Consider the following 11,957-nt stretch of genomic DNA (forward strand, 5'->3'; position numbering starts at 1 on the left):
TCACTTAATCAGATTGTTTGTTACAACCTTTGAATTAGTAAGAAGTGCTAAACAGAAAAAAGCCTCTAACTTTTTTTTTTTTTCTCAATATTGGCCTGTGATTTATGAATTTACAGTAGTTAGAAATGGGCCCACTTTATATTAAGTGGCTTTGTACATACACGTATTAATCATTTGGTACAATGCACTTATTGTGTACAAACATGTTTTTACATTGTACTTTTTTTTAGGAATACCTGCATGCAATTATCTGTAATAACATTGTTAACCCACCCTTAACCCCAATTATATCACCAAACCTGTCCTTTACCTTACCCATACTCCACCTTGACGGCAGCAAAGTTTTTTGGAATACAACATAAACTGGACTGGAGTGAGATTGTACTTTCTTTTTGAAGCAAGTACTGTTTTAGAGAAACATATTCATTTTATTGTATGATTTCATACATGTAGTCTACATCACTTATTTGATTCTTTAACAAAACAAAACAACTTGCATACAGGGCTGTTTCTGTATCTGCGACAGACTGCAATACCAAAAACTTTAGATAAAGCAAAGATGGTGCACTACGTGAGAGAATGTGCAGTGCACAATATGGCAGAATAAGTCCAACCTTTTAAATGAAAGAGCCAGTCGCTAATTTGTAAAGTCATTATGTAACTGCAGCTGCTGTTAGAAGCTCAGGTTATAGAAACAGCCAATGTCCTGAGACACGCACGACTGGCTGGTTCTGCCTAAAATGATGCTCTCATAGCATCAAAACTATATTTGTTTGACACTTCAGGTCAGATTTTTTGCTTAAAGTCTGCATGAATTCAGATTTGACAGTCTTGACTTTTTAGTGCACACTGCTACTCGAGGTAATCCATGCAAGTTAATCCACAGAAAAAAAAATTGCCCGTCTTGGTAATCTTTAATCAAAATTTAAACATTTGCTCTCGCTCTGGAATGGCATTCCTTCAGTTTGGTGGACTGGCCAGAACATTCTTAACCAATCCCCTCCGACCATTAGTATGCCGTGAGCAAGAGGAACGCTAAAATAAGCCCTGCCCCCTGTTTAATATTCAGATAGAAATATATCACAACTAGTGACCTCACACAAACAAGATTGTGAGTGTGGCATCCCGTTTTTGACATTTCAGTCAAGCAGATAGGACTTGGTCTTGAAATTCGCAAAATAGCTGCAAATATGGCCACTCTAGAGAACAGACATAACTTGAAATTATACATAGTATGCAAGACAATGTATTTAAAAATCTGAGAAACCAAATTTGACCTGGACTACATACTTTGAGCTCACAATTTTTTTCTTCTACTTCTGGGTTTTATTACATTATACACTCAAAAAAAAAAATACTGGCTTAAATATGGACAAACCTAGTGCTTGGGTTGTTTCCAGCAAACAGTTAGATTAAATGTTTAACTCATCCTTCCGGACAGTAACCCAGCCGCTGGGTCAAAAACAACCCAATTGCTGGGTTTGTCCATATTTTACCCAGCATTTTTGTAGAGACATTTTATCGTGCATTCTTTGGTAAACGAGTCACAATTCAATGCTGTTTTTGCAAACAGACGTTTATGAAAAGATACAAATGGACTGACAAGAATGCCATAACTTGTAAGTAATCATGTTAATTCTAATGCTAATATGTAATGACTCATGTACAGTCGAGAGGTTTTTTTTAATCGCAAAATGATTTATTGCTGTTTGCGTGTCAGTGAATCAAGCCGGTGACTAAACAGTCAATTTCTCACTCTTCCTGTAGCAGCATGAAAATCATCTGTTATGAAATTGTAATTAAATTATATACAGAAAGCGCTCCCTTTATAATTGCTGGAGCTGTCAATCAATTCAAGGTAATTGTGAGTCTATCAGTGATTTGGGTTCTGCACTTTCACCAAAACTCCCGTTATAATCACGGACAGTTTCTATATGACACAATGAATCTATTCATTCACATCATGTTTGCACTGTGTAATGAAAGCAATCATGAGAAAAGGAGTCGCAATGCATTTGTGAGCTTAAAAGACATGACTGCTAAAAAATGCCAGCGCTGCCACCTCTAACGCTTTTGGAACTGATCTGAATATAATGCTATAATCAACATTTTCAAGATTTGGTTCATCTTGTAACATGTAATAGTGAAAATGTATTGAACGCTTTTTTCTTTTTAAAAGTTCAATATTTACAGTGACGCTTTTATGCATACGTGTTAAAGCCGTGGACATTTACACTTCAGTCTTAGAAGATGAAAAAGAGACAGATGCTTGAGTTTTAACTGGCCTCATTATTTCAAATAATGGCTTATGATCTGCTGACACTTTGAAAAATACATCAGCATGTCCTGGCCAAAATGCTGACAGATTTACTTTCTACCAAGAGTTTTAAGTTCTAAAATTATTGTGAAGGCCGACCTGCTTTCTTATTTAGAATCCAAGAATAGCATCTAGTTGCTACTGAAAGTGTGTTAGGGGACACTCGCCAACCCTCCCCAAATGACTGCATGTCCTCTGACAATAACAATTTGCCTAATGTGTTGATATGCTGCCATGCCATGTTTAAAATTCCTGCCCTGAGTAGGGCTCTATTTCAGGAATAGCATCACTGCAGACATAAAACACCAAATGCAGAATAACATTTGACAACACTGATATAATAGGATACAAGGCATTCTGTGTTCCGGGTGTTTAAAACAGTGCTTCCCCAACCCTTCTCCTGGAGGCACAACAACAATAAGCATTTTCAAAATCAAACCCGAAAGCTCGATGATGGACTCCAAGACCTCAAAGGGATGAATCAGATAAGAAGACATCCAAAAATCTGTACCGTTGGTGTGCCTCCAGGAACAGGGTTGAGAAACAATAGTTTAAGGAACAGACGGAAACACTTTATTTTGTGTAACAGGTCTCCTTGTTACACATTACAAGAAGAAATGGCATTAACCTAGCTTTATTACATTATTATTACTTTATTACATGTCGTTAATTAACATTACTCAGTAATTACAGTGTAACAAGACACCTGGAAATAAAGTAATTGACACTGGCTGAAAGATGCAAAAATCTTCTTTTGTCAATAATTGACAAGTCACTGAACAGAAATGATCAAACAACACATTTGTAAACTTGTTTAACAATATCTTAATGATTTTTACTTGCATAAAAGTAGCAGGTAATATTTATTAACAATGCAAAATAACATTGACATAACTTCTAAATAATATAGTAATAACAATATACACCACCGACAGCATACAATTATATAATATTAAATTATTAAATTACCAAACAGTAAAGATACTGGCCAAAAAAAAAAAAAAATGAAAGAAGAGAACTTTTGTCAATAATTGACAAAATTTGTAAAAAAAAAAAAGTACTTTCTTCTGTGAAATAAATTAGATTTTTAGCAATTTTGCGGACATCTCTATCTATCCATCTATCTGTAAAAATATCCAATAATATCCAATGATTTTTAATTACATGAAAATAGCAGATTAAATTTAGATATACAAAAAATATTTACATAATTTAATATTACATTATATATTATATTATATACATATAAATGATTACTTAATAAAATTAATATGTATTTGTATTCTTAATAGTAATTACATGTAAATGCAGATTAAACGTATTAACGTTCAGTAAAAAATAATGTCTAAATAATATTCATAACATCATTCAAATATAACATTAAAGGGTATAAGTTATTAAACATTACCTTACATTCTTTAACAATATGATTCAATTATAGCAAAAGAAATAAAATGGGTGTGAATCTTACAGAAGGAAAATGATCTCCGGTGTGATTGCCACATGTCATGGAGTCTATGCAGGCACAAACACAGCCACACCCTGGTCCCTGATGATGCTGCTTTTCTACGAAGGTGGTGGGAGAGCGACGTTGGCTCTTGCTTCCGAGTGCGTGCGTGTGTGTGTGTGTGTGTTGTTCGTATGTGCATGTGTTAATGTGCGATGCACAGGCAACGAGTGTGGGGTGGGTTTTGGAGGGGAAATCCAAAGTTAATGAGCGATACTTTAACACCCAATCCCCCTTCTGGCTAGTCATGTTTCTGTCTGGATTAAACACATGAATCCGAACCCCCCTCCTCTAACTCTCGAATACATGCATCCTCCCTGTTTTGCGCTGCAGGCCCAGATGAAAAAACACACAACAGATGGCTTAGCGGCCTCTACAAGGGCATCTAGCCGTCTACATGCAGTTAGTTGGCAATGGAAAGCCTCGCACAAAATGTGTTCCAGTGTGCGTGTTTTTGAAATGCTTGCAGTGAGCGCTACCATCGCCCGCTCGATTGTAGCTCTAGCCGACTTGTTACCATGGAAACACACTTTAGATGTCGCCTGTCCAGGAGGCAGCGCACGCACACATACATGCATGCGCTGAGCACACAATGTGCACAGAGCATGAAAAACCATGTTTTATATGCAGCGCAGCAAAAATAAATCTTGACAGGGTTATCCATCCTGTCATGGTCCTGTGTCACACCAGGAAAGGGTTCATTATATGATAATCGCAGAATAGCTGTATATTTTTGGACAGACAGTTACCAAATACACAATTAATAGACATAGGTTTAAGGTTTAAACTTTTAGACAATCCCAAAACCTTTGCAAAGTCCATTTAAAGATAGAAAATGCACCTCAAGCAAGATCGGATATTAATAACAGCACTGTTCAAAAGTTTGGACTCTCCATAATGGCGCCAAGGTGATGCGAAGAGACACAGAGGAGACAAATTGTTATTTTTATTTCTCGTAGCTTCATAAAATTGAGATTGAACCACTGATGGTAGATAGACTATTTTGACTGTGTCTTTCATACTTCTCTGCGCTCCGACAGACAAAAGACTCCTGGTTTTCATCTAAAATATCTTACATTGTGTTCCGAAGACGAACAATGCAATGACACTGGGTTAAGTGATTCATGACAAAATTTTTATTTTGGGGTGTAGTAAACCTTTTTCCAAGTTTTTCAAGGAATTGTTAGATGCAGGCGTTTCCTGTCATAGCTATTCAGAGAGTAATCAGTGTTGAGTAGGCTTCTACTAGGCTAACCCTGTGTGCTTTTAATGTTTAAAAAGGATTAACAGTTCAAAACATTTGTTAGAAATTTTGTAATGACAGTAACCGACAAATAATAAAATGTATATATATATATATATATATATATATATATATATATATATATATATTATAATATAATATATATTAAATAATAAAATATAATTAGTTACTGTACTTTAATATTTTTGGAAACGTTACAGCATTTCTTACATTTTAAATGGAGTAATTTGCAATCTGTAACTTCTTACAGATTACATTTTTCTGAACTGATTCAGTTGTGTTTCCACATGAGTCTGGAACGGCGTGCGTGACTTTGTTTGTATTGAAACCGTTTTCTTCTCCGCAGTTAGATATGAATCCGTAACTGTACCAGCCTGTGTGGAATCGAACGGTTCTTCAAAAGCAGCTATTGTTACAAAAAACTAAGTTTCAAATCAATTTTGTATTTTGAGAATTCTGAAAAAGATTTTTTTTACTAAAACTGTAATAATAATGCAAAATGTGAAAAATAAAACAGTGAAATAATTTTACATAAATGTAACACAGGGAGACTTCTTTCAAAAACCTTTTTTTTCACCAGTTCCTTGCTATTCAGAGCTTTTCTCACTTTAACTGGAGACTCCTGAGCTTCAAGCCATTCTTTAAAGGCTCACTATAAAATAAATACAGAAGTCCACAAAGGCCATTTTTACCAAAATACTTTGAGCCACATTGAGTCATATGAAGGCACCAATGACAAGAAAGAGCCAATATACCGTAAATTCTGGACTATAAAGCGCACCTGCATATAAACCGCATCCGCTCTATTTAAAAAAAAATAAAAATAAAAAAAATAAACAAGCCGCACCTGCATATAAGCCGCATCCGCTCTATTTAAAAAAGTTTTGCTCTTCCCGCTGCCTCCTCCAGCGTCTCACCATAGACTCATTGACGCTAAGCTTCCGAACAGCAGCGCGGTTTCCTTCTTGTATAGCGAGATCGATGGACTTCAACTTAAAACTTGCATCATACGAACTTCTTCGTGTGGGTTCCATGATGAAGGGGTGAGGATTTGAAAAGATAGAGTTTGACAGGATTGGTAATTTGTCGTCCTTCTATCCGCTTCTACCGACTTATATCTGCTAAAGAGGAACTAGCGTATTCTTCTTTGCATTTATTTTGTCTTAGTTTTGATTCTAATTCCGGTTAGAGCGCCCCTAGCGGTGAAAAAAAATATCAGCAGAATAGCCGCACCTTTGTATTAGCCGCATGGTTCAAAACCTATGAAAAAGTAGCGGCTTATAGTCCAGAATTTACGGTACTTGTATGTATATACAGTAGATAGATGTAATGCATATACAAATGTCGGTTGCCTAATGCTCAACACTTTTTGAAGTTTTTCCCGACACTAATAGTTCATACAAAATACATTTTCAAATATACTGAAAGTCATGAGGGTGAGTAAATGATGACTTTTTTTAATGAAAAACTTTTTAGTTTTGGAGTGAACAGACCCTTTGAGCATACTCAATTTATAGACTCGTCTTTTTTCCTACTTTTATTTTCTTTTATTGTTGACTATAAAAATCAATAAGAGTAGACAGCGATTCCAGTTACATCTCAGTTATGCTAATGATTAAACCACGTTCAGGGTCATACCATTCACACCTCACGGCGTTTCATTCCACACAAAGCCTATTATTTGGTTTTTTAAATGTCCATTTCAGACGGAAAACAGCATGAGCATGTAATAGAAGGAGGAGGGTGAGAAAAACAGGGGGAGCGTGAGAGAGAGAGGAGAGGTGGTCTAAAAAGTTATTTTCTAGGAACGTTGATGAAAAGCAGTATGCTTGCTTTAGATATCCATGGCAACCTTATGCTATGAATTGAGTCTGAAGATGCATGGTAACACAGCAGATACACTCTTTATGTCTGACAGTGGCACTGAGCGCGTGAGAGTGTTTGTCTGTGTGTGAGACTGAAAGAGACTGTGTAACACTGTGTGTCTGTGTGTGTACAAGGGGGAGAGAAACAGAGTAAAAGAGGCAGAGGGGGTAAACAAGGACCCGGGCAAGTTGCCTAAATCCTGCCTGTCACACAGTGAGTTTGCTAAATGAATATCTAATTTGCAGTGGGTCTTAGGTGGAGCGGAGAAGAGAACATGCTGTGCCTTTCAATTAAAACAGAGCCATCAATGCAGAGATAACGGAGATGCGACAACAGGCTGAAGAAGTCCTAAGAGCTACTGAAGTTAACTGATGTATTTTTAATTTATACTTAGATGTATTCCAAACCTACATGATTCATTTTTTTTGTCCATGGAGGAAAATTTCCAGACTGCTCAAAAAAAGACCCAAAGTGTAACATAAGAAACTGTGGAAAAATTAAATCATAACAAGCGGAAGTGTTTTTTTTTTTTAGAAACTACACTGAATCAAATATCATGAAAATTAATAAGAGCTATGGATTTAGAGTCGTCTTCTGCTTACGAAGCTTGCATTTATTCGATCCAAAGCACAGCAAAACAGTAACTTTTACAATATTTTTACTATTTTAAATAACTGATTTCTATTTTAATACATTTTATGATTTACTGCAGTGACCAAAGCATCATTACTCGAATGTCACGTGATCCTTTAGGAGTCATTCTAAGATTCTGATTTGCTGCTCAAAAAACATTTAATTTTATTACTCTTATTATCAATATTTAAAACAGCCGAGTACATTTTTTTCAAGATTCTGCGATGAATAGCAATTTCTAAAGATCAGCATTTGTACATTACACCCGTTCAAACGTTTGGAGTCAGTATATTGGAAAGATATTATATAAATTGATACTATCATTTCGCAAAGTTGCTTCGATCAAATTGATCAAAAGTGATGATACAGACTTTATAATGAATTAAGAATTTACAATTTGACAAATTATTTATTTTTCAGGTAATTGCTGTTCTTCTGAACTTTCTAATATTTCTGTTACTCAACTGTTTCAACATAATACTAATAATAAATGTTTTTGAGAAGCAAATAAAAATATTACAGTGATTTCTTTAGGGTTAAATTTGACTGGTGTAATAATGCTAACAATAAGCTTTAAATCACAGGAATAAAAAAATTAAAAAAGAGGGGCAGTGGCTCTTATGGAGCTAGTATTATGACAAAACAGTCTGAATTTGAATAGTGTAAATTTTAATCATCGACAAAAGCTAGTTAACAAAGTTAACAGAGGTCATTCACGGGGAAAAACAGATGATAGTAGATGAATGAAGCATTTTGGCCAATCACACAGCTGCAGTAGTTTTCTGCTGCCAGGTACTGAGCCGCACCTGGCACCAGAAAACTACTGCAGCTGTGTGATCGGCCAAAATGCTTCATCTATTCCTCCCCGTGAACGACCTCTGACCTACTTTTTGTACAATCTGAATTTCAGCGTTTCGAATTTTAGAAAATTGAATTCGATGTTCCAATTTTTTCTTCACCTTGAAAACACGAGCTGTAGTTTTAATAACCGGATACTTGCAGCGAAAAATATAAATGTCTTTAAAACTCTGGCTTGAAAAAAAAAATCCTCAATTTCAAATGTTAAATATTCCAGTAAAAAAAAAAATCTAATTTAAAATCAAAACTATTTTAAGTATCATATAATATTCAGTTTCTTTTAAATAACTTGTCAATAATTCTAATTTACACAAATTTACACACCGGGCGGCCCCCTGTGTAGAGAATGGTGTAGAGAACTCAAATCCAATGCCAATCAGAACAACAAGCCTTCGAAAGCAAATAAACCTGGATTTTTTTAGGATTTTTAGTTAGTCTGTGTTCTGTTCAAACATGGCCAACAAAAGCAGCCTGCACACTGATGCGTACGCTTGTTAAACTGTTTTTTTATTTTTTGAGTGAATGAATCTTCTGCTTAAATTTCTAGGGTTGCGTTTTGAAATGTGCTTTGAAGACCTCTGTTAGACATCTACCTTAGTCTCAGAATTTGCCTCTGATATCTGAGTGCATCTTCTTCTGATGTCAGATGCCACAGAACCTGCACAAAGAAGACAAACATGCCCTAAATACAACACAGTTAAACTATAATACACTTGAGACTCATGTTGGGCAGCAGCATATTTTAGTATTAACAGTAATTCATTTTTACTTTAGTTTTAGATACATTTTACAAGTAAATTTAATATGTGCTTTCTATTTAACCTGAGCTTTTTTAGTATACATTTAAGCAATTTTAGTATTCGTAGTTATTACTAGTCATTAAGATAATTTAAGTTTTTTGTTTAATCCAATATTTACATTTCATTATACTGGTAGCTTCATTTTCAGTTAACTGACAAAATAATTTAAATAAAATAATAATTTTTGAGATTTTGTATCTCTTATTATGATCATAATAGCATTTCATTCAAGTAGTGTGGTAACACTAATAATCTCAACAATAGTAAAAATTGTTTCAACATTTTGCCTTTGCCTTTCTATCAGATGTTTCGAATCAGATTTTCAATTACTTTATTGTTAAAGTAATTATAAACGAATGAGGAAGGTAGCGCTTAGCAAAGTTTTAGTAGTGTATAGCCTTGCCAGGAGTCATTTTTGAGGAGCTTTTTGTGAACAACAACACGATTTGTTCAAATGTAGGTAATATTTAGACAGTTGGCTTACATATGTCTTGTCCTCTTACCGGGAGGGCAGGGCCAAGAACTTAACAAGCTGCTTGACCGGTGGTCATCTGCAGGTTTGGCTCGCTCTGGTGGGCTAACAGCGGAGGAGATCTGACAGCCTGCTCTCCAAGAGTGGGTTTAACATTGAATCGTTCTATCAAGAAGTCAAAAAAAATATACACTACTGTAAATCATGCTTCCCCAAAGACATACAAATCTCAAAGCAAACAGAAAAAATTCACGGTGTGTTACTCACTTGGGTCTTGCGTTCTCTCCTCTTTTCTCTGCTTTATGTGTCTGCGTATGATGGCAAGGACCTTGTGCTGGTTGGTGATGATGTTTGGTTCGGCTATAACCTCACTGAGGCTCAAGTTGCTCTTTATGGCCACCGAGGCCGTGGCTCGAGCCACCATAGGCAACCGGTCTTGATAAGCCCTATCCGTGAAGCTTTGCTCCACCCTCTGGATGGTCTGGATCCTACAGGAAGCACAAAACGAGCCAAACGTAGACAAGGTGTGAGATTAATTAGTCCTTAACCTTTGAAGCATATGCGGCTCGTTACAAAATCGTGGCTGCAAGCCAATTTGTGCATTCATATTTCACGTAGAAAGCACGTACAGTGCAGGTGAAGCGGAAGCACGTGTCCTTTCAACGTAATCTTATGAAAAATATATTTTGGAAATGAATGGAAAAGGTGGGCTTTAAATACCAGAATGGAGAAAAGCAAAATGCGAACATTTGCAAACAATGCTATTTTGCTAGTATGTGATTTACATTATCTAACGGGAAAGAAAAACCATTCAAAGAAAGTCTACATGAAAGCTCACCTTCGGTTGGTCAGGAAGGAATAAATGTCTTGCACGAGAAGCTCCGCAGCTCCAGGTTTACAGTGGATTGTGCCATCTATGACCTCTTTCAACAGGCTGATGTTTTGCTTCCCAAAAAACTATTCAATAACCAGAGATACAGTACGGGTATTACAGAAAAGATCTTTATTACACTAGTTTGCTTTTAGAAAAACAGGCCACTTTTTCGGGTCACTTTTCTGGTGTCAGACTCACTCTTTCGATCTGGGACCAGTTGGATTGTTTGGCAGTCAGTGAAGCACCATTATCATAGGAGTGCATATGAAAATCCCTTGGGAAGTACCAGGAAAATATTTCCGCCACTAGATACCCATTGGAAAAGTCTCTTTGGTCAAAAGACAGCAATGCATGTAAACACATATTAAATAGTAATTCAAACTTCTTTATATTTTGTTTATTTTTGAACCACATTTGTTGTATTTTTCATAAACCTACATGTTAAACGTTAACATCTTATTCAAAATGTAAATAGCGAAATAGGGAATTATGTTAAATTCATATTTACTGTTATTGTACTTGATTAGAAGACTAACCTGACTAGCTATAAACCACTTTTAAGCTTTTACACAAGTACAAATATACGGAGATCCCCTGAACGGCTCGAATTTATGGGACTTACAGTATCCTCTCTACTCACCTGCGCACGTTTTTGGGGAAAAACGATAAATCAAGACTTTGCAGCCATTTCAAAACCTCTCGTGGTAGACCAGCCTTCTTGGGCGACTGGGAATAGGCCATTTCTTATTTTAGGCAACGACAGAAACGAGGAGCAATCTTACAGCTGTTAGAGAAAGAGCACAAAAGCCCTTCGGTTCATTGTTTACAGTCGCATGGAAACGAGCTCGACGGCACGCGCTGGAGTGCTGCCGCCTGCTGGTCATATGTATGATTTGTACAATTTTTTTAAAACATTGATTTTTTTCCCACACTCGATGGCTAGCTACCGTCAATTGTTTTCAACTGGTTGCCAAATCATGACAGAATGTTAATTGTTGAATGAACTATCCATTTACAGGAACACTGGTTCACTGGAATGAGAAAAGTCTAAAATGTCACTGAGGTATATTTATTAAAGTTAGATAAACAAGAGGGGGTGCCAGTCACAAGATTATCTATTATTCATATTTTTTTTATTTGATCCTCTAACTCATGACTCTCTGTTCTAATACTATTCTTAAAAGCATGCCCTTTTTGGATTTAAAAATAATACAAAAAACACTAGCGTGTTTTTTATTTATTATACAACTAACAAAAAAGCAAATAATAATAATAAGGCCTCTAACACTATTCTTTTTCTATCCTATCCGTTTTCTTTTTAAAACCTACATGTACTATGTTAGGCCGCTTAGCACTTGCTCCCATT

The 11,957-nt window shown here is 35.8% G+C and overlaps 1 protein-coding gene across 3 annotated transcripts; it reads right to left on the reverse strand.

Moving 5' to 3' along the window:
* Nucleotides 1–6,287: 6,287 nt before the first annotated feature.
* Nucleotides 6,288–11,938, reverse strand: spata4 (spermatogenesis associated 4). 3 transcript variants are annotated; one of them, XR_006252432.1, is made up of 7 exons: nt 11,232–11,938; nt 10,790–10,919; nt 10,556–10,674; nt 9,985–10,205; nt 9,749–9,882; nt 9,039–9,103; nt 6,288–7,073 (listed from the first exon to the last, which is right to left on the reverse strand). XR_006252432.1 is itself a non-coding variant. In XM_043256452.1 (6 exons), exons 1-5 carry the CDS (start codon nt 11,330–11,332, stop codon nt 9,770–9,772), a joined length of 684 nt encoding a protein of 227 aa, XP_043112387.1. In that variant the 5' UTR covers nt 11,333–11,938; the 3' UTR covers nt 7,558–9,103; nt 9,749–9,769. The 3 variants fall into 3 exon arrangements, 2 of the variants coding, with proteins under 2 accessions (XP_043112387.1, XP_043112388.1); XM_043256452.1 differs by lacking the exon at nt 6,288–7,073 and having other exon boundaries at nt 7,558–9,103; XM_043256453.1 differs by lacking the exon at nt 6,288–7,073 and having other exon boundaries at nt 7,558–9,103; nt 9,730–9,882.
* Between the last annotated feature and the right edge of the window lie 19 nt (nt 11,939–11,957).

This window comes from Puntigrus tetrazona, chromosome 14 (genome assembly GCF_018831695.1).
Source record: "Puntigrus tetrazona isolate hp1 chromosome 14, ASM1883169v1, whole genome shotgun sequence".
NCBI classification, from domain to species: Eukaryota; Metazoa; Chordata; class Actinopteri; order Cypriniformes; family Cyprinidae; genus Puntigrus; species Puntigrus tetrazona.

Bases quoted from the DNA above. Each gene is read 5' to 3' on its own strand.
- spata4 (XM_043256452.1), bottom strand. From the start codon at position 11,332: ATGGCCTATTCCCAGTCGCCCAAGAAGGCTGGTCTACCACGAGAGGTT. The intron at 10,675-10,789 runs GTGAGTCTGACA...GTTATTGAATAG, and splicing joins ACTGGTCCCAGATCGAAAGA to TTTTTTGGGAAGCAAAACAT. The intron at 9,883-9,984 runs GTGAGTAACACA...ACTTCTTGATAG, and splicing joins GGAGAGAACGCAAGACCCAA to AACGATTCAATGTTAAACCC.